This window comes from Panthera onca, chromosome B2 (assembly GCF_046562875.1).
Source record: "Panthera onca isolate mPanOnc1 chromosome B2, mPanOnc1 haplotype 2, whole genome shotgun sequence".
Lineage (NCBI taxonomy): Eukaryota > Metazoa > Chordata > Mammalia > Carnivora > Felidae > Panthera > Panthera onca.
In genome coordinates, this window is record NC_138343.1 from 104446741 (window position 1) to 104473471 (window position 26731).

Below are 26731 nucleotides of genomic sequence, written 5' to 3' on the forward strand. Positions count from 1 at the left end.
GCACCTGGATGGCTCAGTAGGTTAAGTGACTTCAGCTCAAGTCATGATCTCACAGGTTCTAGAGTTTGAGCCCCCGCACCGGGCTCTCTGCTGTCAGCGCAGAGCCCATTTTGGATCCTCTGTCTCCCCCTCTCTCTGTCCCTCCACTGCTTGCTCTCTCTCAAAAATAAATAAACATTAAAAAAAAAAAGACTAAAAGACACCCCCGTATTTTATTTACTTATTTTTTTAAACTATGGCTCTTTATTTTCAAGTGGACAATTCAGAGGAAGTCATCAGTAGCTTTTGTTTAATGCAAAAAGAAGAAGAAGGAGAAGTAGAAGAAGGAGGAGGAGGAGGAGAAGGAGGAGAAGGAGAAGGGAGAGGAGGGGAAGGAGGAGGAGGAGGAGAAGAAGAAGGAGGAGGAGTAGGGGGAGGAGAAAAAAGAGAAGGAGAAGGAGAAAAAACCCACCAAAATAGAGAGAAATTTTGGGTTTAAAGGAAACCTGAGTATCTCTAAGAGCCTGGTTGAAGGATTCACATTTTTAGAAGGGAAATACAGTGCAGGTTTCTCCAGAGAGCAGGTTTTTTGTTGTTTTTTTTTTTAAGTTTATTTAGAGAGAGAGAGAGAGAGCATGTGCACGAGAGAGAATCCCAAGCAGGCTCCCCACTGTCAGCACAGAGCCCCACACGGGGCTAAAACTCACAAACTAGATCATGACCTGAGTGGAAATCAAGAGCCCGGTGCTTAACCGACTGAGCCACGCAGGCACCCCTCTTCAGAGAGCAGTTTTTAAAGAAGTTGGGGATGGGTGTTAAGTTTTAAGGCTAGCTTGGGGAACTTACTTCCCAGGCTTAATTTAGGGAAGGTGTCAAAGTGCTAGGTATAGGGTGATGGGACACTGGTCACAGCCCAGGATTGTGGAACAGAACGTGCTGTCACACAGTGCAAGTAACAGTGACACAACAAAAAATGTAATCAAGATTGCCAACCAACATTTTGGTAGGCATTCATCACGTAGGTCCAGAGGTGCCCCCAACTGTCAGTCAGTGGTACGGCCTGTAGCAATTCCCCCAAAGTCTTGATGCTCTTGTGGAGAGAAGCCAGCATTCTTTTTGTTTCTCCTGGGGTTTTAAAGGTCCATTTCTTCCTGAGCCACAGTGAGGCCGCACATAGCCCAAGGGGCTCACGGGCAGCCAAGCCCTTCAGGAAGTTGTGAAAGGCTTCCCCCCTGCGTGGCTGGTACTCCAGATGCATTAGACCTTGCCTGGGTTAGGTACCTAGGCTGTTACCAGCACAGAGGTGTCCAATTCAGCCAGTCACTCAGCCTTCCTGATCATGCTCCTCCACCGATGCCCTTGGAGACTTTTAGTGGGCACTGGTGGGAGGGCAGGACCACGCCACCGTACCTTCCTTGTCTCACGCCGCTGACCAGTACTGATGGGATAGCTCAGGCAGCTCTTGAAGTTCAGCTGGTAGTTTGTTCTCTGAACATTTGGTCTGGTGGAGGCACAGGATATCTGGGGCTTCTTCCTTTACCCAGTCTCAACCTTTCTTCTTAATCCAGACTTGAAGCCCACCCACATTCCAGGTGCAGATCTTGAACGTGTCCGATTTGCCACTGGGCAAGGTTTTCCCATCTGTGGGGATGGGGGTCCTCGTATACACTCCCCCTCTCCTGCTGCCTTTTTTCCATTTTCCTTTGCTCCTGCCTTACTCTTCTTGACTTCTGGCTCAGTCTTGGGCTCTTTCCCATCTTCTGCCACAGTTCGATTTTCCCCATGCTTCAGCAACACTGTAACGAATGCCCTTCTGAACCTGCACCTCGCTGCCCACCAGAGCAGTATTTTTACCCCGTTACGTTCTCGGATCCCAGCCTGGCTTGTCCTCTAAAAGACAACCCCATATTCTAGAAATTACAACTATTTGTCGTAGTTTAAGATTCTGCAGCACAGCTTACACAGGGCATCAGATATATCATCAGTGCAGAATCAGACTTCTGCTTTTTGTTTCTGGTCTCATCTTAACACCCAAACTGTGAGTCACTTTGATTCTTATGAAGTAGCAATGCTTCATAAACATAAAAACACATTATTTACTGATTTCTTCATATTCATCCCTTAATATTGTTATCTGGATTTTGCTCTTACTCATAAATGTTTGTGGGTTTTTCAGGTTGTTTGAAATGAATGAAGTCATTGTAAAACTATAATGCTGGCTTATATTGGCTGGCTAATACTTTATATAAAAGAAGTCTACCTCATCTCCCTCTCTTAAAGACAAATATTTGTCTGAAATAATTATTAACAGGTGTGGAGATATAAAAGAAGCTAGAAAATACTTCACAATCAATACATCTTTGAGACAGCCAATCACTTGTTACTCACATTGCTTTTTAAACTCCAGCATTCAATGGAAGGAAAGAATGAAACTGTTTTTTGTTTTGTTTTGTTTTATCTTCCTGTTTTGGAAGACTTAAAGAATTATTTGTTTTTTCACTTTTGATTGAATTTTGGCACTTTTTGGTTGAATGTTTGTAATTTCTGGAGATTATGCCTGTTTCCTTCCAGAACCAGAATTGTGGATTACAAAATGTTAGAGTTGAAAGGGACTCTGCAGATGATCTAGCCCAATCCTTTCATTTCACAGTTAAGGAGTCACCTTGCTTGGCATTTCTTCACTTTGGTGCAGGTGAAGGCGTCACCAAAACCAACATTGCCTGCTTTGACATTTCCAACTGTAAGTCAGACCATCCCTTGGTTGGGGAGAATAAACAAAACAGGGATGAAAACAAGTTTATGATGCCATCAATCCAGCTGTTGGATTGTTCTTCCCCCAAATAATTTCAAGCAAGTTGCAGACTTAAATTTTTGAACTGTATTCATTTATTTCCCTGAATAAAGATAGCTGATAATTTGTTTACTAAACTGTCTTTGATTCTCTGTTAGATGATCAAGTCAAACGTTAACACCCCATAGAGCCTAAGAGCCTATTATGGCAGTGAACTAGCGCCCTCTAGCACATTTCTGAGTCACCACTGCTAAAAAAAATCTTATAAAATCTAACTGTAAAACCAAAATGACCTAAGTACTGTGCTGGGTTCTTTCCACTATCTCACTTCAATTCTCACAAAAATTGTATGATCAATGGAGACAACCAAGTAAGAGAGGCAGCTAATATGTGGTGAGAGCTCCCTCAGGAGTGAGAAGAGCGCTGGACAGGCAATGACTGACTTTGCTCAGTGACACAGTGATGAATACGAAGAGGCCCTGGCCCTCTGGGAGCTCCCAGATTAGTAGGGGAGACAGAATTCTGGAAAGGATTGCTGCAGTAGGCACCGTAAGGACTGTTGCAGACTTATTTATTTATTTAATAGTGTGGAGCAAGGAAACAGAACCACTAGCTCCACTTGGGGGTCTTAAGGATAGCCTCAATGAAAACATGACATTGGACGAAGTATTAAAGGAGGAGAGTTGTTTGCCAGGTGAAGAACAGAGAAACGGCATTCCAAGTAGCAAGCAGAGCTAATGAAAAGACACAACTGAGGAACACTGTGATAAGTCAGTACAGGTAATGTAGGGGGCAGCGCTGTGGGAAACTGGGGTGCAAGGGATGGAGGGGACAGAGGTGTCTGGAACAGGACTGGGAAGAGATTCCATATAGCTGGGAATACAGAACTTGTCCTCTTGACAATGGGAATATTGAGGATATTCAACCAGAAAATAATGTGACTGTATTTCTTTCTTTTTCTGCCTGATAAGTTAAGAAAACATAAGCCACAGTCAGAAAACTAGTAAAACAAATATACTGTATAAAGCATAGTTATAAAGCAAATACTTCTGTGCCCCTCACCCTGGTATAGAAATATAACTTTGTGAACACTCCCCCTTCTTTCTATCCCAGTCATAATCCCGTTCAAGCCCCAAAGACAGTAATCATTGTGTCTGTGATTCTTCCTCAACACTTTCTTTTTCTTTACTGTTTCATGACTTTTATAAACATCCTCAGAAAATAAAATTTTATTTTAACTGTTTGTGAACTTTTTATAAATGGAGTCATACTTAAATTTTTCTTTGTGTTTGATTTTTCTTGCTCAACATAATGTTTTTTTAAAAATATTTTTTGTTAATATTTACTTCTTGAGAGGGGGGAGGAGGGGCAGAGAGAGAGAGAGGGAGACACAGAACCTGAAGCAATCTCCAGGCTCTGAGCTGTCAGCACAGAGGCAGACATGGGGCTTGAACTCACGATCTGCGAGATCATGACCTGAACTGAACTCAGATGTTTAACTGACTGACTGAGCCACCCAGACAGCCCAACAACATAATGTTTTTAACATGCATCCTTGTTGGTTGTCGCTGTGTCAGCGTTTATTTATTTACACTGCTGTATAGCATTCTCCTGTTCGAATATTTTGCAATTTCTCCTGTGTGACGCTGTTGGATACTTATTGACTTTTTTTAAACCAGTTTTTTCCTAATACAAACAATAGTGCTATGAGCTTTTGTACTTTGTACTTTTCACATGTGCACAACAGTTTCTCCAGCCTAAATCAGATTTCTTTCAGGAAGCTAACTCTGTCTGATAGGACCGTGTGGCATCAGCTAGAGTGGAGTGAGGGAATAAGGGCCTTGTCCACTTTCAGTGAGGGTGGAGAAGAGGTCCAATATGAGGGACGGTCCTGGGGCAGCACCGAGCTGCACAGGAAGTGGAGTGGCACTTACAGGTGACCCTCAGTTTTCCAGCTTGAAAGACTGGTATCCTTAAGTGACATCAGAATTCTGGAGGAAAAGTAAGTTTTGGGGGAAAATGAGTTCTATTTTGGGTTTGAGATGATTGCTGGACATAAGCAAAAATGTCTGCTATAGGAAATCAGAAATACCCATAGAGAACTTAGGAAAGGGGAGGACTGGAGATGGGGATTTGGCAATGGTAACATACAGTTGGTTGTCAAAGCCATGGGAAAAGAGAGTAACAAGTAATTGACAGCACGTTCTGAGCATTTACCATGTGGCTGGCACTAGTCTGAGAACGTTACATGTATCTCAAGAAACAACAAGTGTTGGTGAGGATGTGGAGAAAAAGAAACCCTTGTGCACATTGGTGGGAATGCAAACTGGTACAGCCACTGTGGAAAGCAGTATGGAGTTTCCTCAAAAATTTAAAAATAGGACTACACTGTGATCCAGTAATCACGCTACTAAGTATTTACCCAAAGAATATGAAAACCTAATTTGAAAGGATACATACACCCCTATGTTTACTGCAGCATTATTTACCATAACCAAATTATGGAAGTGGCCCGAGTGTCCACTGATAGATGAATGGATAAAGAAGAGGTGATATATTTATATACAATAGAATATATATTATTCAGCCATAAAAAAAGAATGAAATCTTGCCATTTGCAATGACATGGATGGAGTTAAAGAGTATTATACTAAGAGAAATAAGTCAGTCAGAGAAAGACAAATACCCTATGATTTCACTCATGAAATTTAAGAAACAAAACAAATGAACAAAGGAAAAAGGGAGAGAGACAAACCGAGAAACAGACTTAGTTTTTAAAAAATGTTTATTTATTTTTGAGACAGAGAGAGACTGTGAGGGGGGTAGGAGGGGCAGGGAGAGAGGGAGACAGAGAATCCCAAGCAGGCTCTGTGCTGTCAGCGCAGAGCCCAATGTGGGACTTGAATTCACGAGTCATGAGATCATGACCTGAGCTAAAACCAAGAGTGAGACACTTAATCAACTGAGCCACCCAGGTACCCCAAGAAACAGACCCTTAACTATAGGGAACAAACAGATGGTTACCAGATGGGAGGTGGGTGGGGAGATGAGTGAAATAGGTGATGAGGATTAAGAGTACCCTTATCACGATAAGTATTGAGTAGTGTATAGAATTACTAAATTACTGTGTCATACAACTGAAACTAATAGAACACTGTATGTTAACTACACTGGAATTAAAATTAAAAACTTAGTAAAATTCAAAACAAGAATGTTACTTATATCAACCCATGTAATCTTCACAACAACCCAAGGAGGCACATAATACTATTATTTTCATTTCACAGATGAAAGAACTGAGGCACACAGAGGCCAATAACTTGCCCCAGGTCACACATCTAGCTAGTGGTGCACCAAAAGGAGATTATTCGGGAAGTGTATGTGGAAAGGATTGAATTCTAGTGACTACCAATATTAATGATTGGAGGAGGAGCCTGGGAAGGACACTTAGATGGACAGCCACCAAGTTAGGAGGAGAACCAGAAGAGTGTCATTAGTAGCCAAACTTTAATTAACTTAATAAGGTAAGTCAGGTGCCCGGCACTACCGGAGAAGGTCAGGTAGAGTGCCAAAGTGGAGTCACAGTCAAACTTGAGACTTAGTGTCCACAAAACCTATTCATGCTTGGCTTATTGCTCCCAAGAAAGGAAGTGAAACCTCTTTAAGGAATCAAATAATAAAATATAGACAAATTGTTATTTACCTTTGGTTGCTGTCTACAGCTAACGTAAAAAGAAAAATCTCTCCCTTAAGAAATACAGCTATGTGTGGTATGGGAAGGTGGTGGAGAAATGGGGCCGGTTGTGGGGAAGATGAGAGCTTTACACCAGACAAGTCTGCTGAGTAAACAGGCTGAGCTGGGCAGGAAGGAGGAAGTTGTGGGGGAGTCACTACTCTGTCAGCGCCTGTGGCTCCACCCCGACCCCCCACTGTGCTTGGTGACTCTGACAAAAGTGGGTGGGAGTGGGTGTCCAGATGGCCCTTCAGCTGTACCTGGAACCTGTCCTATGGCCCTGTTGTCTCCTTGATGTTGCCCTGTTTCTCCCTGGATACGTTTACCTATTGTTTATCACAAGGTTGGCAATTCAAGAGGCTCAGACAGACGTGATCTCTGTAGAAGGGTTCAAGTTCCGAGCTGAGCAAAGTATACATGGTGCTGAGTCTGCAGTAAGAGAAGAGAAAAATCCAAGTCTGCTTCCCATTCATTCATTCATTCATCCATTGATTCACTCCTTATACCCACAGATATTTATTGAACACCTATAATGTCCTGGGTACTGTGCTAAGACTTGTGTAACCAAAGAGGAGTTAGATCTCGCCGTCACGAAACCTATAATCCAGTTGGGGAGATGGAAAAAATCGTAAGCAGCAAATAAAAGATGATAAAACTGTCATATGTAATAAGATTCAGGGGTGGATGGGGGAATTTAGAAAAACTGATCGTGTAACACACGGTAGACCTCACGCATTCATGTTTGTGCAGTTCTGTTCACCTTTAAGGCACAGGAGAGGACCATACTCCCCCTTTCCCTTGCAGTTTGGTGGAGCCTTATGACCAGTTTGGACCAAATATTGGTATCTGACGTGGGGCACTTCCATGATAAAAATCATTTGTCATCGTCCTCACTATCTGCCCCATTGTTCCCCTGTCTTCCCAAACCCAAACAGAAGAGGATGAAATAAGGGAGGCATTTTTCTTTTTTACTTCAGCTGTAGACAACAACCAAAAGGAAATAACTTTTTCTATGTCTTATTGTTAGATTGCTTGAAAAAGTTTCACTTCCCTTCCTAAAATTGGTGGTGTTAGTTTAGCAAGCCAGTGGTGAACAGCATAGAAGCTGATAATGGAGGCTAGTGAGGCCACAGTTCTTATTTGGTTGCTGATAAAATGAACTTCTGCATTAATTTGGAAAGATTATATATATATATATATATATATATATATATATATATATAGCTAAAGAAAATGTGGCTCTAGGAGAAAAAATTAGAAAACAATGTTTCTAGTGTGTGTTGATTGCTGCTGGCTACATTTTGGCAAGACTTTATGACCTTAAGAAAGAACTGGTTGATTTGTAAGAAGAAATAACAAGGAATAGAAATATTTCAGAAAAATGAGGACTTGCAAAACCGGAAAACCTGACAGGTTTTAGACGCCAAACTCAAAGAGAGAATTTGGGGAAGCCTTGGAAGACCAAGTCCATTAAAATAAACTCATGGAAAGGCCAAATTAAGTGTGGCTTCTACACCTATTGGCAATACCTCTCAATAAGTTCAGAACTTTGGCGCAAAGATAAAATTAAGGTATTCAATTGGCAAAGAGCCACAGAAAGATCAAAATAAAGGTGTAGCTTTCCCACAGAAAACTATAGTCTCATGTTTACTCAGAGTACCTGTACTGGCAAGAGATAAAGACAGGTATGTACAAATTAGTGGGGGCAGAGGGAAGAAGAGAGAGAATGGGGCAAGAAAGCAAAAGCATATAGTATATCTGAGAACTATGTTTTGAAAAGAACTGTAACAGTATTGGCAAGCATATTTTACTGAAATCAGAGACAAGAAGCTTACTAAATAATTTGGGGAGACATTTACAGTCAAAGGAATCATAAACCCAACTGGACTTGTGGTCTTCCAACATTGTACAAGTAGCACATGAACTAAGAACACTAGTCTGTTCCCAGAAGAGCATATACTCATTGAGTATGTGGCCAAGGACAGTAACATAAGAAGACTCTCCAGAGGGTAGAGTCGAGATTCAAGGAACATTTTTCAACAGCCTTGTTTCGGGTAGAGGCCTTTCTGGTATTTGCCCAGAAACATAAGAGGTCAATCAGTGCCTGCTTCTGGCTTCCATTTTTCCCTTTCAGAATGGAGTATTTCTCGTTTTGGCCCTGTTCCTCCACTCTACATTGTCTGTGGAGGGACAGATTAATCTATTACTGTGAGTTCATGGGTCTGTAGCCCAAGAGGGGCCACATGAAGACCTAATGTAGAGACTACCATGCACTACCCAAACTCTGGACTGTGAGCTCCATGTTTGGACTTCTGCTTTTTTGTTCTTTGTGTTTTTATTGTGGCGGTGGGGGGGGGGGGGTGGTTAGAAGGGGTGGAAAGAAGGTTAGTGAGTTCTGGAGTGGGAAGAGGAGTGAAACAAAAGAGTAGCCTATAGTAGAACTAATGATCATTCCTTTCCTTCTGGCAAATGGAAAGATTACATGTACTTGTCCCCGTACAGTAAAGTGAACCACAAGAATTCACTGAAGTATTTAATAGCTATTGGGAGATCCCCACCCCCCAGGAGCTAGGGATCTTTCTGGAGCCTCTTTTATAAGAGCACTAATCCTACTCTTAAAAACTCTCATGACTTAAACACCTCAGAATGGCCCTACTTACTAATACCATCACTTTTGGGGGTTAGGGTTTCAATGTATGAATTTTGGGGGACATATTCTGATCACATCACTGTCTATAATGAACAGGACGAAGGAACAGAAAATGTCTTGGAGACAGGATATTATGGTATTACCCAAATTTCCCAAGATGCAAATGCTGCCTAGTAGAAGAATGTAGACACAGAGAAGATGATCTATATGTTCATCATTGAAAAGCAATACCTAGGGGCGCCTGGGTGGAGCAGTCGGTTAAGCGTCCGACTTCAGCCAGGTCACGATCTCGCGGTCCGTGAGTTCGAGCCCCGCATCAGGCTCTGGGCTGATGGCTCGGAGCCTGGAGCCTGTTTCCGATTCTGTGTCTCCCTCTCTCTCTGCCCCTCCCCCGTTCATGCTCTGTCTCTCTCTGTCCCAAAAATAAAAAAAAAAAAAAAAAAAAAAAAAAACGTTGAAAAGCAATACCTAAAGAGGAGAGAGTTGCTTCCTAAAGGAGCAGAGTATGCAGCTCCCAGAGCTGGAGCAAGGAGAGTGTGGGGTTCCTGGGAAGAAGCCAAGACTCCATCTAGAAGACAGTGGTGTCCCTCCAACCTGGTTTTCTAGTATCCCTGAAGATTATCTGTCAGTGTGTACAGATGAGAAGCCATTTCAATTCAGTAATGAATTCCCAGATTGCTTTCTAATATCTGCCCCAACTTCCTCCTCCTTCCATGGAAAGAGAGTAGTGCTTTAATGGTATTTCTTTTCTTACTGTTCTTGCAACTTGATAATAGCCCCCCAGGAAAGAGATCCTGGGATAAATTGGAATTCTTTTTACTAGGAATCACTTCTCTTTCCTTAAATCTGTTGCTCAGTTAGGAGCAGTCCCCAGCCTCCATTAAACAATATCTTAACTCACCAAACACTATTCGTTTTCTGGATTCTCCCCCGTACATACATGGTTTTTAAGGAAGCTAGAGCAAAACAGGTAGCTCCTGGAAACCCAGGAAAAACTTGTCTGGATCAACATTTAAAAGAAGCAATAGTGGTTTCTAAACTGCTGGAAGCTGAACTCCCTATTGCCCTTCAAAAGCTCCACAATCTAAACTCTCACCCACCTCCTTTCTTTACCACCTGGCTTTCCTCTCTGCCTTGTTTCTGTGACAGTAATGGATACATAGGAGACTCTACAGAGTAGAGCTGAAGCCCTCTCTGAAGGAGACAGATGGGTCTTTCCATCTTGTTTCCCTCAGAATTTGGACAAATGTCACCCAATCCCAACCTTTCCACTTGATTTTTTCCTCTTCGCCTCCTGCTGCTTTTTGCCACCTTCCAGTTCTCAAACACTCAGTTTCTTTATCTTCTATATTCTTCAAAAGCAGTCAGTTTCTCGCTATGATTTATTACTTTTGCCAAGGAGAGGTGAATGATTGGCATCCAGGCTCAGGGAGCAACCCTTGATAAAAGCCCTGTATACAGAGAAGGAAGGACAAAGAAGAGCCTGTGAAAAAGCCTCTTTCCAGACTTGTTCCTCAGAGATTCTCCATTAGATCAAGACATTTCATGTTAGTGTTTTTTAATTGTAGAAGAAACATATGCATGTTTTAAAAAAGGCAAACAGTGAAGAAAGATATCCAACCAATCTCTCTCCCTGCATTCATTCCCAACCCTCTCCATTACTTCTCAGAGGTAAACATTTGACAGTATTTTTTTAATGTTTATTTATTTTTGAGAGAGAGAGAGAGATGTGGGGAGGGGCAGAGAGAGAGGGGGACAGAGGGTCTGAAGCGAGCTCTGTGCTGATCGCCCAGAGCCCCATGTGAGGCTCAAACCCACGAACCGTGAGATCATGACCTGAGCCCCAGTCAGATGCTTAACTAACTGAGGCATCAAGGCATCCCTTGACAGTATTTTTTTAATCTTGCAGAATAGCGTACACATCTGAAAGGGACATATATACATTTTCTTTTTCTTTCCTTTTTTTACACAAATGTATGACAGGCAGAATTTTGGTTTACCTTTCCCAATTAACATGTCAACTCTGCCTTTTCACCATACTAGCACATACAGATCTACCTCAATCATGTGCACTTACTTGGTATTCCATTTGCATACATGTGAGTGTTTTCAGTATGTGGCATATTTCATGTGACTTATTTTTTATCTTATCTATCTTATTATTTTTAAGTAATCTCTATACCCAATGTGGGGCTTAAACTCATGACCCTCAGATCAAGAGTAGCATGCTCTACCAATTGAGCCAGCCAGGTGCCCCTCATGTGATATATTCTTTTAGGAAAGACCTTCCACAACACTTTTTAAGTTCTCCGTTAACGTAAATTTTTTTGAGACTTTGCGATAATGTTATTTATAATTTGAAGAAACTCAAGTTTCCTCCTATTAAATTACTTTTCTTCTTTATTCTTGTCCTTTAATCTTATTTGCGATTCACCATTATTATCTTTGGAAATCCAAACCTTTGATCATAGTTTGCAAACTGGTAAACCAAATCGGCATGGCAGGGGAACTGAGGCTTGGGATGAAGCAAAGTGTAAGTAAGTGGCCATTGACAATGAAACTCTAGCACACATTAAAATCACCTGTGAAATAATTTGAGTCAAAGGAAAAACATAATTTAATTTACCAAAATCCTTAATAGACATAGGTTCTAAGAACCACGGCGGGAAAACTAGAACTTTTAATAGACTTACGGTGTTAGATGGTGACGATGACGATGACAACAGTGGTCCCAACAAAGACTGGCCACATCTAGGTCCTCAGGGTTAAAATAATCATCTTTTGTAAAAAAAAAAAAAAAAAAAAAAAAAAAAGTATTCTTAGTGTGTGAATCAGTGAATATTTAAAATTTTGTGAATATTTAAAATTTTGTAACAGGTTTAGAAAATTCATGCTAAGAAAAAGAGAATCTGTAAAAAGGTTACTTGAAACGTCATGGGATTGCCATTTAACAAACGACATCCTGTGTCTGGGGAAGGGTATGATCTTTCCCTCCTTCTGCTTTAAACTTCCACTGGAAGAACTTTTATAAACATTCAAAAATCTTCAGATAATATCAGGTTAAGATTTTCAAATACATAACATAAATAATAAATCCATAAATTACGGCGCACAGAAAGGTAGTCTCTAAGATTGTCAGATTTTTCTAAATTTACTTGTTATTTTTGGCATCTAAAGTTTTGTCTTGTACATGGTAGATACTTAAAATATAGACAAATTTTGATTTGACTTTACTTTCGTGGGCGGGTCTTGGGGCCAGGATCAACACATTGCTAGAATCCAGCAGTCATATTCCAAGCAGGGTCACACCAGTAGTCTGAGTTCTCAGGAAGACTACAGAGAATAATGTTTGTGAACTAGCTCACTCGAAGACAACTAGAAGGGACTTTTCCATTCAGTGTGAAATTCTTTCAGGAGTTTCTTTTCCTGTCTCTTCCATGAAATTTTTTGTGGTTTCTGAAACCCATTCCTGACAGTGGTAATGAAAGTGCTGAGAAAGAAAGTATGACAGTTAAAACAAGACAAAACAAACCCCATAACCATTGGTTTTCCAACATGCTTACCATGAGAATCTCTCATGCATTTTTTTAAAAGCTAAAGTAAATTGGTGTTAAATTACAGATTTTCCAAAGTGTAAAGGTCTTTCAAATATTATTTAGTCTACTCTCAAGAGAAAATTCTTGAATCCTCTCCACACCATTAGGATGTTACTCTATTTCCACTAAACACTGAACTTCTCAGCAATATTTTCTCCAAACGGAACTGGGTATAAAGGGCTGAACCATCTTCAATAGACTCAGAACTAGAACCACCCGCTGCTCCAGAGATGGCAGGGATAGATATCAGGGTACTAGACTCATCTGCTGGTTCTGGGAGAAAATTCAGACTGGCAGGCAGAACCCAGACTCACAATTACGGTAACCTGTAATAAGTGCAGAGTTGGGGAGTACGGTGGTGGCAACCCCAGGAGGTAGTGTTTGGAGACACAAGCTGATAGGATAATCGGTCAGGAAGCAGCTCAGTCTGTAATGAGTTTCAGGGGCAGGGTTCTCAACCACATACTCTGGTCTATAAAGCCCGTAAACAACCATTCACCTGCACCTCTGCCCTCAAAATGTGCCAACTTCCTTTTCACCTTTAATGTCCCATCACTCTGGCTTTCTTTCCAACCACAGAATGCCAAGATCCCTTGAACCCCAGAGCCTTGGTCATTCAGATGGACCCTTAAATGTCCTCCCGTTACAAAGGCTTTTTCAGGAGACTCTCTACTACATGATTCCATTTTAATTATTTGCATACCCTTGAGACTTGCCTCCTCTATCTATCTCCTCACTAATATAAGCTCAATGAAAGGAGGGTATCTATTTGTGTTATTCCTTGTGGTACCCAATAATACCAGGCACTTTTATAAGTTCCTATCATATCATGGGGGCTTATTACACATTTTAGATGAGCGACTGAATGAACAAATGAACAAATAAACTGTTAATAAACAAATTAGACGGATAGGGTACTGGCAAAATGAAAGTTTCCATAACTAAAAAGATATGAAACCAAATCCTTGACTAAATAACAGGAGCTAGGGAGACGAGGAAGGCTGTCACCAGATGCGAAAGTCTTGATAAATGCAGGGAATGAGCACGGGTGGCAGGAGTGAAGTGGGGGGAGGAAGTTGTGCTGAATAGCTTGACTCTCGGTGGAGAATAAAGTATTAGAAGATGACAGAAAAGCCTGGGTTTGGACATTGTAATGGGAGAATGCCAGCCAACCCTCCTCCTTGTTTTGAGAAATGTGGGAGAATAAACCTCACTCAAGAGGACAGAGGGGGCACATTTTAGTTTGGTTACAGTTAAGGGAGATTTGGATAAAGCCATCTGCATAAAGGTGGATATAAAAGAATTTGTTCATGGTGATATATGGAAAGCGAGGAGGGGGAAGGCAACGTCTTTAGGAGACATGTGGTGGGAGTGAAGAAGAGTCTAGCAGAAAAAGGGAAGAATCACCTGAAGGACAACGGGAGAGAAAAAAAAAATTTTTGAGATGTAGGAATAAAGAGATGATAGTCATAGAAGAAGTGATGTGCCTCAAATACGGACTTTAGCTGCAAGTTTACAGGGAGCCCAGCAGTGCCTGGTTTAATCTCAGAGAAATGGTCCCCAACTGTCCTGCATGACAGTTTAGACTGTGATCGGGGGGTAGCTTCTTAAGACTCACACAGAGAGAACAGCTTTTCATCAAAATGCTAGGGAATGGTGATTTGGGGCCAGGCACTGGTACTGGGAGGTTGCTAAGAAGGCACGCTGGACTAAGAAAAGAATAATACATTTCTTTTCTGTTCTCTAACAGTCCACATGGTTCCTTAGCCTACTTACTCTTCCCAGGTGAATAAGGCAAACCTGGTGGATGGGTGCTGACAGTAACCAGTTCACTATGACCTGTCCACCCAGACTCCATAACCAAATACCCTCCTTGTAGTGAGGTGGACCTCAAAGGGCACACCAATTCTCCTAAGGCAAGAGAAGATCATCAACTCACTGAATACAATCCTTGGTCTAAAACTGAGCATTAATACGCATTCTTAAATCATGTACAACACAGTTATTTGTTGTCTCTTCCCAGCGTTGCGATATAAGAGGCAATCCCTCACATTAAACATTCATTCGGGGCGCCTGGGTGGCTCAGTAGGTTAAGCGTCCAACTTCAGCTCAGGTCATGATCTCACGGTTCGTGAGTTCGAGCCCCGCGATGGGCTCTGTGCTGACAGCTCAGAGCCTGGAGCCTGCTTCGGATTCTGTGTCTCCCTCTCTCCCTGACCCTCCCCCCACTCATGCTTTATCTCTCTCTCTCTCTCAAAAATAAATAAACATTAAAAAAATTTAAAAAAATTCATTTAATGTGCACACCTTATATATAAAGGTGTTTTACATATGCTACTCAATTTACTTGTCTCAACAATCTTGAAAGGTGAGGACTATTCTGCTTTTACAAATGGGGATGCAGAGTCTCAGAGGGGCGCACTTATTAAATACACGCACAGACACGATGCACCCGACCCAAAGCCTATGTTCTTTCAAGCACCTCTCACCTCACTCTGGAGCCACACACCAAAATGGCTCAATTTCACCGAAATGGTGACAGTTTGAGTCAGAGCAATGCTGCTTTTTGAGAAAGGTGGAGGAAACATGTTAGTTGGATGTGGCAGCAGTTGGAATTTTGGGGGTTCAATCCGTGTTTTTTGAATAACCATGTCTCTGCTGCCTCACCACCCACTTCTGATCAACTTGGTGGTCACTGAGCAAAAATTGGACATTTGTCAAAGTACTGCCAATGCTAGCACATACCTGGGGGAATAATGGAGGCAGAAGTCAATACAATATATCCAGTCTAACGACCTGTGGGAGATGAGAGGAGAAGTCCGTGTGAATTATGCTGGTGATTCTGTCCAGAAGGAGAACAGGAGGGGAACAGAAGATCACGGAGGTACTCGAACTTGAGCTGGGCTTTGTGGTGATTTCGCTTATGAAAGAGAAACTAGAAAATTTGTCCTTGAGTAATGTTTCCTGTAAATGACCAGGTTTTTTCGTAATCATTTGATCTGAGTTGGAGTTGGCTTAGGAACTAAGTAGGGTGGCTGCAATAAGGGAAGGTGGAGTGTTTTCCTGTCTGCCCAAATAAAGTGTATTCTTTTCATTTGGGTAGCTGCATTGAATCAGGATGCCAAGGAAAGCCCCCTAGTTTCTTATAAGTTGGGGGGAAACAAAGGTAACAATGGAATGGGGTCTATCCTCAGTCAGGTTCCTGAACTGCGAGAGAGAAGTCACCAGGGGTCCTGCGGACGTCAAGGGTGTGTGTTGGCCACAGCTGCTCTGCCTGAAATAAGAAAGCGAAAGCTGACGGAGCCTGGAGAGGACCTTTCCCCCTGTCCGGAAGCTGCTGCTTCGCAGAGTGGGAAGCCCTAGACCTCAGTCCACCCAAACCACTGCAAGCGCAGGGCAGTGAAAAGTGCAGGGCGGTGAAGAGGCAGAAGCATCCGGGCCCGGCCAGGGCGCCCCGTCCACGGCACGAGGCCCATGGATAAGTTTCAGGCGGTGCTAAACTTGCACCTGCAGCATCCCCGCGCGCTGGGCTACGGCCTGGTGACGCTCCTGACGGCGGGCGGGGAGCGCCTGTTCTCCGTCGCGGTGTTCCAGTGCCCCTGCAGCGCCGCCTGGAACCTGCCGTACGGCCTGGTCTTCTTGCTGGTGCCCGCGCTGGCGCTCTTCCTGCTGGGCTACGTGCTGAGCGCGCGCACCTGGCGCCTGCTGACCGGCTGCTGCGCGCGCGGCGCCCGCCCCGGGGGCTGCGGGCCGCGGCTGCGGGCCGCCCTGGTGTGCGTGCAGCTCAGCGCCACCGCCGCCGTCGCGCCGCTCACCTGGGTGGCCGTGGCGCTGCTCGGGGGCGCCTTCTACGAGTGCGCGGCCAGCGGGAGCGCCCCACTGGCGCGGCTGCTGTGCCGGGGCCGCGACGCCGCCTGCGAGGCCCAGCTGCCGCTGGCGCCCTGCCACCAGGCCCCGGCGCCCGACGCGCAGGACCTCCTCAAGGAGCTCAAGGCCCAGTCTCAGGTCAGGCGCGGGCGCTGGACGCTGTTGGGAGGATGGGAGCGGGGCCGGCTGGGCCGGTGCCCTCGCCCCAGACACGGGACCCCGGGCGACAAGCTGGAACGGCGACAATTTCAGTAAAACGAACGAAAAGGAGGGAAGGCACCTGCTCTGTGCCGGATACCGCGCCTGGCCGTTCAGCTCCCGTCCTACCTTACTTACTCTCTTTTTAGCCAGTACACCAAGTCCAGATCAAGTTGTTTGTCCGGCCAGAAGAAGGCAGAATTGTTACAATAAAATGGGCCTCCCTGGCTCTAAAGCCCCCGCCCCACACTGCTTCTGGGCATATAAAGCCCGGAGACTCTTGAAAATGAATGCTTGTTTCATTGGATTTGCCGAAATTCCACGTGTTGAATTCTAGCCGAGTGACGAGTAAGTAGGCTTTTCCCTGGGCCCTCGACGGGACTTGGAAAATGACCTGTGAAGTGGTTGAGGCGTTTGGGAGGTTGTCTCTTCTTTTTCTTAAGAGACTAAGACCTAAAACGGTTGCTTGTTCATCAGCATAACTGTGAGTAGTTCAACCTTTATGTAAGGATTTAAAATTTTGTTATGAAAAAATGTCACTAAGTTGCTGTTTTGTTGTGTTTTCCTCAGGTGCTGGGCTGGATCCTAATCGCAGTTGTTATCATCTTCCTTTTGATTTTTACATCTATCATCCGATGCCTATCTCCAGTTAGTTTTCTGCAGCTGAAATTTTGGAAAATCTATTTGGAACAGGAGCAGCAGATCCTTAAGAGTCAAGCCACAGAGCATGCGACAGAATTGGCCAAAGAGAATGTTAAATGTTTCTTTGAGTGCTCACATCCGAAGGAGTACAATACCCCAAGCATTAGAGACTGGCAGCAAATTTCATCACTATATACTTTCAATCCAAAGGAGCAGTACTATAGCATGTTGCACAAGTATGTTCATAGAACAGAGAAGAGTGAGAGCATCAAATCTAAAGAAGGAGATACAGTGATTCCCATTCTTGGCTTTGTGGATACACCTGGTATGCACACTACTGCTGACTTATGACCTTATTAATGGAGATGAGGAAAGTTCTTTTGAGTTATCGCTTCGTTTTTAAAAAATAAACTTTGGTATTTTTGTGACTTTTTTTCCCGATTTTTCAAATTGTGGAAACAATTTTAAATCAAATAAAAAATTGAGAACTTTACCTATTTATTATATTAGTTATGAAAAAGGAAGCAAAGTCAAATGACTTTGTCCAAGGGGCAAACTGGAACTAGATCAAAAGTTTTACACCCCTGGTTTAGGGTCCTTTTTACTGAATAAGAATGCTGTCAAATAAAAGACTTTAGTAGCAGAGACAGTAGCAGAAACAGCGGAAGAATGATTGAACTTTTGACCTTTCTGTTAGGTTATCTGATGTTAGTTTCAAATTCACTTTCTTGAAGATAATACATCGTTTCAAACTTTAAAATACCGCCTCTGACGGCTCTAATGTGGGTACTAAACAAACAAAAAATTATCATGAACAGGAAAGTCAATTTTTTAAAAATACAAAATATGGAAAACGATAATTGCAAGCCTAACGGTTGGTTTGAGTTTGTAGGGTCAGAGGGCAGATTTTAAAACTTTATTTTGGTAAATTTCAAATATGCACAAAAGTAGAAAGGATCATGTTCTGAGCCCCTGTATAGTCATTATACAGTTTTGACAGTGTAGGGAAGTCAGATGAAACCCATAGCATGCAAGTAAATATAGAAATACCAATTGTGGCCTGATTTAGAGTACAGGAGGGGGCTGGGAACTCTGTGAGAAACTGAAACCTGAGGAACGGAAGAGCATTTCAGTTTGCGGAACAGCATGGCAAAGACTAAGGTGAGAAAGATCCGAGCGCAGCTGAAAGCCTTAGTTAGAGGTGACTGGAAAAAAGGAGCAAGGGACAGCTGGTGCGGGTCCTCGATTTCATGCGAAGGGTTTTGGTTTTCATCCCATGAGCATTTTAGGAAGACTGTTCTGATTTTCTTGTGGAAAAAGGAATGGCATGGGGGAAGAGACAGAGCCAACACGGAAACAGAAAGATTCGTCAGGAGGCCACTGCAGTGAAAATAGGTAGGAGTGAATTTGAAGGGGGTTGATGGTGATGAAGATAGCAAAAGTGGATAGAGTCAAGGTAAATTTTGAACATAGACATGACAGGATTTGTTAATGGAGAGAAGGGAAACATTTATTGAAAGCCACAGTATCTGTAGACAAAATTATTTATTTTTTAATGTTTATTTATTTTTTGAGAGACAGAGAGCGTGTGAGCGGGGGAGGGGCAGAGAGAAAGGGGGAGACACAGAATCCGAAGCAGGCTCCAGGCTCTGAGCCATCGGCACAGAGCCCGACGCGGGGCTCAAACCCACAAGCGGTAACATCACGACCTGAGCCGAAGTCGGACGCTTAACTGACTGAGCCACCCAGGCACCCCACAAAATTATTTTTTTTAAGTTTATTTCTTTTTGAGAGAGAGAGAGAGAAAGAAAGAGAGGTGGGGGGAAAGGGCAGAGAGAGAGGGAGAAAGAGGGGATCCCAAGCAGGCTCTGCACAATACGGGGCTCGAACTCATGAACTGTGAGATCATGACCTGAGCTGAAATCAAGAGTCGGGTGCTTGACAATATCAGGGGACATTAGCTTGTCATTCCTGCACATCTCCCAAATTTATGGCTGTTTTGTGCATTAAAAAAAAATAAAATATGAAAACTTTAAACTGTAAAGGAATTGAGCACTGGGCCTATTTAGCCCTTCTTCCTCTCTGAACAGATCTCTGTCTTGGGCTCTATTTGCCCTTTGTTGCACAGGATCGTTTAAAAGAACTTGTCAGCAGAACTGAATATCCTGTTAGTGAGTCTATATTATAAGAAGGTTAGTGGCAGAAACTACATGATCAGTTTTATTTTCTATTCCCTAATGAATAATTTTGAAAATCGTATCATCCTTACTTTATTTTTGCTTCCTTTATTTCATCTTCCCATTTCTTTTGTATATTCTTCTCTTTCAGTGCTTTCCCCCCCCTCTGGTCTAACATGGGCACTTACATCTTATAGTATATTGTCTCCATTTTGTTTACTTCCTCTTGCACAGTCTTTATTAATTGTTCAAGTATGTATGCTTAAGAAAAAAATGATAACAATAGAGAACTATGTGAAGTAAAACGTACTCTTACCTCATTCCTTTGCAATATAGTTTTACCAGAGGAAGCCATAGGCTCTGTGTCTACACAAATATTATCGTATTATAAATGTGGTTCTGCAACTTTTTCACATTAAATATCATTGTTCCATGTCTCTATATAACAGTTTCTCTCATAAAAAAGTCCGCCAATTAGAATTTTTAGAATTAGAAAAGAGTTACGCTTCCTTTTTTGTTAAAAAAAATACACCTACATATATATAAACACATGCATTCATAAAGTATATAAAGATAAGCAAAAGACTAATAATAAGGCAGAGGAGTTTTTCTTTAAGTCTTATGTGTTTTGGGGGCACCTGGGTGGCTCAGTCAGTTGAGCGTCTGATTCTTGATTTTGGCTTAAGTCATGATTCCAGGGTCATGGATTGAGCCCCCATTGGGCTCCATGCTGAGTGTGGAGCCTACTTGGGATCTCTCTCTCTCTCTCTCTCTCTCTTTCTCTCTCTTTCTCTCTCTTTCTATGCCCCTCTCCCCCGCTCTCTCTCTCTCTCTCTCTCAAAACAAAAACAAAAACAAAAAAACAAAAAAACCCACATAAAACCAAAAAACAAAAACAAAAACAAAAAAACAACCCGCTCCAGAACAAACAAACAAAAACCTCATGTGTTTTTGATCTTTGGATGTTTTTTGTAATGAATAATAAATGTTAACTGTGTAGTTAGAAAAGATTAAAAAGAACCCTTACAATGGTGTAGGGCTTTGCAGTCAACAGGAAGCTTTATATCTTTCTGTTCAGTTCATTTTTACAACGTTGTAGGGTACCCACAAAACACATCACTCACACGTACAAGTGAGGAATTGAAGGTTGGAGTTGTTACATTACTAGACCAAGGTCATACAGTCAATGGCAGGCAGAACTAAAGTTAGTGGACTGAGCCTGTCTGGATAGTATGGTTCAGAGTGGCCACCTGTTGTCCTTATTACTGGGCCAGTTTTGTCCCTTTTTAGCCCATGTGCCCTTGTGAGCAGAAAAGATGCAGATGTCCTTAGTGACCCCTACTATTTTTCATCTCATCCAGGAACTTGGCAACTCTTGATACCTGAGACCACTTTGAATAAACATAGGGAATCAGGACACAGAAGTTATTTCATGGTGGGAACATGGTCACCACTATTTGGTAGGACACACTACTCCTTGGAGTCCAGCCACAAACAGGCCACATCATGGGCTTACGAAGCATTTCTCCACTGGGTGTATACAGTTGATCCTTGAACAATTGGGGCTTCAAAGTGCTGACCCTCGTACAGTCGAAAATCCATGTATAACCCTTGACTCCCCTAAAACTTAAGTACGAATAGCCTAGTGTTGACTGGAAGCATTCATGATAACATAAACAGTTGATTAACACACATTTTATATGTTATATGTATTATTTACTGTATCTAAAGAAAATCATAAAGTGAGAAAATCATAAGGAAGAGAAAATACATTTACTGTATTATACTGTATTGAAAAAATCTGTGTACAAGTGGAGCTGTGCAGTTCATATTTGTGTTGTCCACGGGTCAACTGTATTTATTTGCTGGCTCACCAACTGATTCTTTATGATCACCCTGGCTTTATGCTGCCCTAAAGGCTTCAGCTTAGAAGAGATTCAGACACAGCATCTGCTAATAATATTTGCTGCAAAACAACCATATTGTTCTAAGAGATGACTCCACACTGCATTGAGTTAGGCAAGACGATACAGTTTACAGAGCCTCATAAGATTAGGCATGATCTCTTTGCTCCATCCAAAGCCATAGATCAAAATATCAATGCTCTACAAACTAAAGAAGCAAGTCCTGAGGGAGCATCTGCAAACAGAATTATATACAACTGTCTACATTTGTAGACAGATGTCTACACAGTGTCCCCACAAATGTCTCTGGCTGGAAAACATCTGGGAACCCTAAGTTTCACAACATCTTACCTACCAGGTGGCCTATTGTAAAGAATTCTTCCTAAAACAAAGATTGAGAAATACTCCCTGTCTGAGTCAGCCCCAGCCGCCACTGCCTATTTAGTCAGCAGCAAGCTTCCATTGGGTGCTTACCATGTGTCCAAAACTGGGTCTGCCCTGAAAGCTAAGCCTGTAGTTGATCTTATTTTGTCCCTTCCTCCTCATTGCCGCCTTACGAAATATCTCCTGTGAATTGCAATATAAGGGCTGTGGAAGTGATTATATTATATTCTTATCGAAAGAAAGAGACCTGTATCAAAAAAGGGGTATTGTCTATCAAGATCCTTTGCCACAAGGAATAAAACATGAAAAACTTCTGAATGAAAGAAATCTCTATAAAATTGGGCAATTTATTGTCATTTTAAAAATTGTGTGTTATCAAACATAGAGAAGAGTATATGAAACATTTGTGTACATTTAAAAAAATAATTACACAGTAAACATCTACGTAACCGCCACAGAGGGGAAAGAGAGAGGACATCTCCAGCAACACAGAAAACACCTGCCCGAGTGTCACTTCACAGGGTGAACTCTCTCTGCCTAAATGTGGGAGGCAGGCGGTCGGGGGCGCAGGGGGAGATCATTCCCTTACTTTTTTTTTTTTTTAAGTTTATTTAGTTTTGAGAGAGAAAAGAGAACAAGCAGAGGAGGGGCAGAGAGAGAGGGGGACAGAGGACCTGAAGCAAGCTCTGTGCTGATGGCAGAGAGCCCGATGTGGGACTTGAATTCATGAACTGTGAGATCATTACCTGAACTGAAGTCAGATGCTTAACTAAGCCACCCTGGCGCCCTCATTACCTTATTTTTATTTATAGTTTTACCACCTATGTGCGCGTTCCTAAATTATTAATGTTTATTTTTGTCTGTTTTGGAACTTTGTATGAATGAAATCACTTTCTAATTGGTTCTCTACGAATTGTTTTATCATCTTTTTTGCTTTTATTTGATAGATTCATCCATAGTATGCCTGGAACAACTTATTTGTCTTGATTGCTGGATAGTATTCTACTACCTGAATATACCACAATCTGGTTATCCATTTAACTGCTGATGGACATTTGGTTTGCTCCCAATTTCCGGCGCTTGTGAGCAATGCTGGAGTGACCGTTCCTGTATTTGAATTCTGGTAGGTATGTGCAAGTGTTGCTTCAAGGTGTGTTCCTAGAATAGATGAAAGCATGAGGTCATGTATATATTCCAGTTTGCTAGATAATATCAAATGTTTGCCATAAGCGTTATACCAATGTACGCTACTATGAGGGTTCCCACTGCTTCTCACCTCTGCCACACTTGGTATTTCCAATTATTTATTGTTTGTCACTCTAGTGAGTATGTAATGGTATTTCTCATTGTGTGTTTAATTGTCATCTCCCTAACCATTAAAGGTTTTCGGCATCTTTTCCTAGGTTTACTAGTCATTTGGATATCCTCTTTTATGAAATGCCTATTTAAGCCTTTTGCCCATTTTTTAATATTTGGGCAAATATTGATTGATTTGCCCAATATTGATTGATTGATTTGCCCAAATATTGATTGATTTGGGCAAATATTTCCTATTGATTTCCATGATTTCATTATTATTCACTCATTTAGACTAACAAATATTTATTTAGTGCCTGCTTTGCTTCCAGCATGTACTAGGTACTTGGGATACATCAATGAACCAACAGCAAAGACCCTGACTTTGTGAGGCTTACATTCTAAGGGGAGAGAGAGATAACAAACAGTAACGATAATAAATAAGCAAATAATTGAAGGTAAGGAAGAGAAGAATACCGTGAGGAAAAGAAGAAAAAGGAGAACACTCTAAGAGGCATTAGAAATGCTGGAATTTAGAGAGTTGTTGTCCTCACTGAGAAGTCACCTTTGGGCAGAGACTGGAAGGGGTGAGAAGTTAGCCAGTAGATCATAAAAAGCATTTGGGCCATAATAAGGGCTTTGGGTTTTACCCTAAATGAACTGAATAACCACCTCACACATTCCCTACAAAGCCTAAATCAACTGATTACTGAGCAAGACCATTGGATACACCGGGGTAATCAATGGAAGGCAAGAACATGCTGATTCCAAAAAGAGGAAGTGATACTCCCTTTTAGACTATAGATGGCCTGGGGGCGCCTGGGTGGCTCAGTTGGTTAAGCGTCTGACTTTGGCTCAGGTCAGGATCTCACAGTCCATGAGTTCGAGCCCCGCGTCGAGCCCCGCGTCGAGCCCCGCGTCGAGCCCCGCGTCGAGCCCCGCGTCGAGCCCCGCGTCGAGCCCCGCGTCGAGCCCCGCGTCGAGCCCCGCATCCGGCTCTGGGCTGACAGCTCAAAGCCTGGAGCCTGCTTCAGATTCTGTGTCTCCCTCTCTCTCTGCCCCTCCCCTGCTCATGCTCTGTCTCTGTCTCAAAAATAAATAAAAACGTTAAAAAACATTTAAAAAAAAGACTATAGATGCCCTGGAATTAGAAAAATGATGCCCAAGACTTAATAGCATATGTTACTGTGGAATTAAAGTCAGGTGAAAAGTATATGTGTATGTGTGTGTGTGTGAGTATGTACATGAGTTCTTTTATGGTGCCTTTAGTACGTTTTTGATAGTTTTTTTTTTGTTTCTTTTTGCTAGGAGAATATTAATTTAAGAAAACTTGGTTTGATAAGATTATTAATAGGGATAAATGAGCTTATATACTCAAAATAAATTGTATAATTACAAATTGCTTTTAAAACTCTGCAAATCACTTTAAAGTAATTCTCCTTGTCAAGTTTTGGGCCTCATTAACCAATCCCCTCATGGTCACCATCATCTTCTTAATATATTCATTTTCAGTCATTCAAGAAACATCCAAACATATATTGAGGATACCTACTGTGTGTGGGAGTCTTCATAATACCATGATTAACAGCTTAGTCACTGGAGACAAAGTACTGTAGACTGGGTGGCTTATGAGCAATAGAAACTTATTTCTCACAGTTCTGGAGGCTGGGAAGTCCAAGATTAAGATATCATCAAATTCCGTGTCGGGTGGGTGCCCATTTCCTGTTTCATAGATAGGGGTCTTCTCACATGGTAGAGGGCACAAGGGAGCTCTCTGGAGTCTCTTATATAAGGGCACTAATCCCATTAATGAGTTCTCTGCCCTTATGACCTAATCACCTCCAAATTCCATCACACTGAGTGGATTATGTTACTTGAGAGAACACAGAGCTTGAGGTACCACCATCGTATAACAAATAGTAATCAAGCCTGCTCTTTGTCCAAGAGGGAAACTATTTCACCTCTCAATGTTGCTTGCTGCAAACACACTCTGAGAAATGGCCTGGGTAAAAAGCAATCATAGCCTTGCATTCTTGGCATACTAGTGAGACATGTAGGAACGTGCACATAATTTTCTGTCTTTCAAGCCCCCTTTCTTTTTTTTTTTTTTTAGGTTTATTTATTTTGGGAGGGGGGGAGAGAGTTCAGAGTAGGGGCAGAGAAAGGGAGAGAGAGAGAATCCCAAGCAGGCTCCGCACTGGCAGTCCAGAACCTGACATGGAGCTCAGACTCACAAACCATGAGATCATGACCTGAGCTGAAACCAAGAGTCAGACGCTTAACCAACTGAGCCACCAGGCGCCCTCAAGCCCTCTTTCAAATCACGCTTTCTATTCAAAACATTCCCCGATGACATCCGTCCACATAACTTCTTTCCCTGAACTCTTAATGACTTCACCTCTGAAACTCACTGTAGCACGTGGTCACATACCTCTTTGTGTCATATGAACTGTGTTTTCTCTCCTCAGCATGAATTTTATGCCTTATGAAGACTTAAAAAAAAAACCGATTGTCTTACAAATGTCACAATACAGCAACACAACTGATAAAAACAACTGAGAAAGACCAAATATTTTTAAAATTTATTGAGATAAAACATTTTATTTTTTAATGTATATATATATATATATATATATATATATATATATATGGAGAGAGAGAGAGAGAGAGAGAGAATGAGCAGGGGAGGAGCAAAGAGACATTGAGAGAGAGAGAGAATCCCAAGCAAGCTCCACGCTGTCAGGGCAGAGCCTGACGTGGGGTTGATCTCAGGAACCATGAGATCATAACCTGAGCTGAAATCAAGAGTTGGAAGCTTAACTGACTGAGGCACCCAGGCACTCTGGCACTGCATTTCTTAAAGGCTGATTATAGAGTAAGAAAAATAATTGTATAAATATATTTAATATTTTACTTACATATAGTAAAGAAACAAAACTTAATAGACAAAAGTTTGTTTGTTTGTTTATTTTTTTCCAAGGAGTATGCATCAACAATTTGGGTTTCTGATGTTCTACAGAACACAGTTTGGGAAACATTACCTTAGATAATGAGAGGCAGATGGAAAATCAACTGTTGTTTGGCTTACTTCATAGTATTCTTAAATCACATGGTCTATCCAAAAATAGCAGCTTGAATAAACTCAAGTCTGAGACATGGTCAAGCTGTAGGGCAACTTATTTCAGTGGCCAAACAAGTAGATGGATACATTCTGGATTCATTAAATGACGCTTTATTTCACAGAGACAAGATCGTCATCTGTCTAGGCATCTTTAAAGGTACTTAAAAACGCTTGGAGAGAGGGCAGTGCATAAAATCAAAACCAGATGTTTTTCCTCTCAAAAATCAAAATAATCTTAAATCCTTTCTCAGGTCCCAGCTCTGCTCAAGATTTCTTGATGAGATGATTGTTCCTATTCAGTTCATATGCAATCCAAGAAGACTAACTTTATTTATTTTTTATTTTTTTATGTTTGTTTACTTTTGAGAGAGAGTGAGAGAGATAGACAGAGTG

The 26731-nt window shown here is 42.0% G+C and overlaps 1 protein-coding gene, 1 long non-coding RNA gene and 1 pseudogene across 4 annotated transcripts; 1 reads left to right on the plus strand and 2 right to left on the minus strand.

The window, feature by feature from the left end:
- Positions 1-628: 628 nt before the first annotated feature.
- On the minus strand, positions 629-2097 carry LOC132668004 (DNA repair nuclease/redox regulator APEX1 pseudogene; annotated as a pseudogene).
- Positions 2098-2741: 644 nt separating this feature from the next.
- On the minus strand, positions 2742-25757 carry LOC132667547 (uncharacterized). Of its 3 annotated transcripts, XR_013555737.2 has the most exons (5): positions 15495-15996; positions 12388-12643; positions 11847-11931; positions 10418-10604; positions 2742-6932 (listed from the first exon to the last, which is right to left on the minus strand). It is a non-coding gene; the product is annotated as an uncharacterized LOC132667547 (long non-coding RNA). The 3 variants fall into 3 exon arrangements; XR_013555738.2 differs by lacking the exons at positions 12388-12643; positions 15495-15996 and adding an exon at positions 24770-25757; XR_013555736.2 differs by lacking the exon at positions 12388-12643.
- On the plus strand, positions 16008-20460 carry CALHM6 (calcium homeostasis modulator family member 6). The gene is made up of 2 exons (XM_060616461.3): positions 16008-16754; positions 17385-20460. The coding sequence occupies exons 1-2, from the start codon at positions 16224-16226 to the stop codon at positions 17805-17807; spliced, it is 954 nt and encodes a 317-aa protein (XP_060472444.3). The 5' UTR covers positions 16008-16223; the 3' UTR covers positions 17808-20460.
- Positions 25758-26731: the final 974 nt, after the last annotated feature.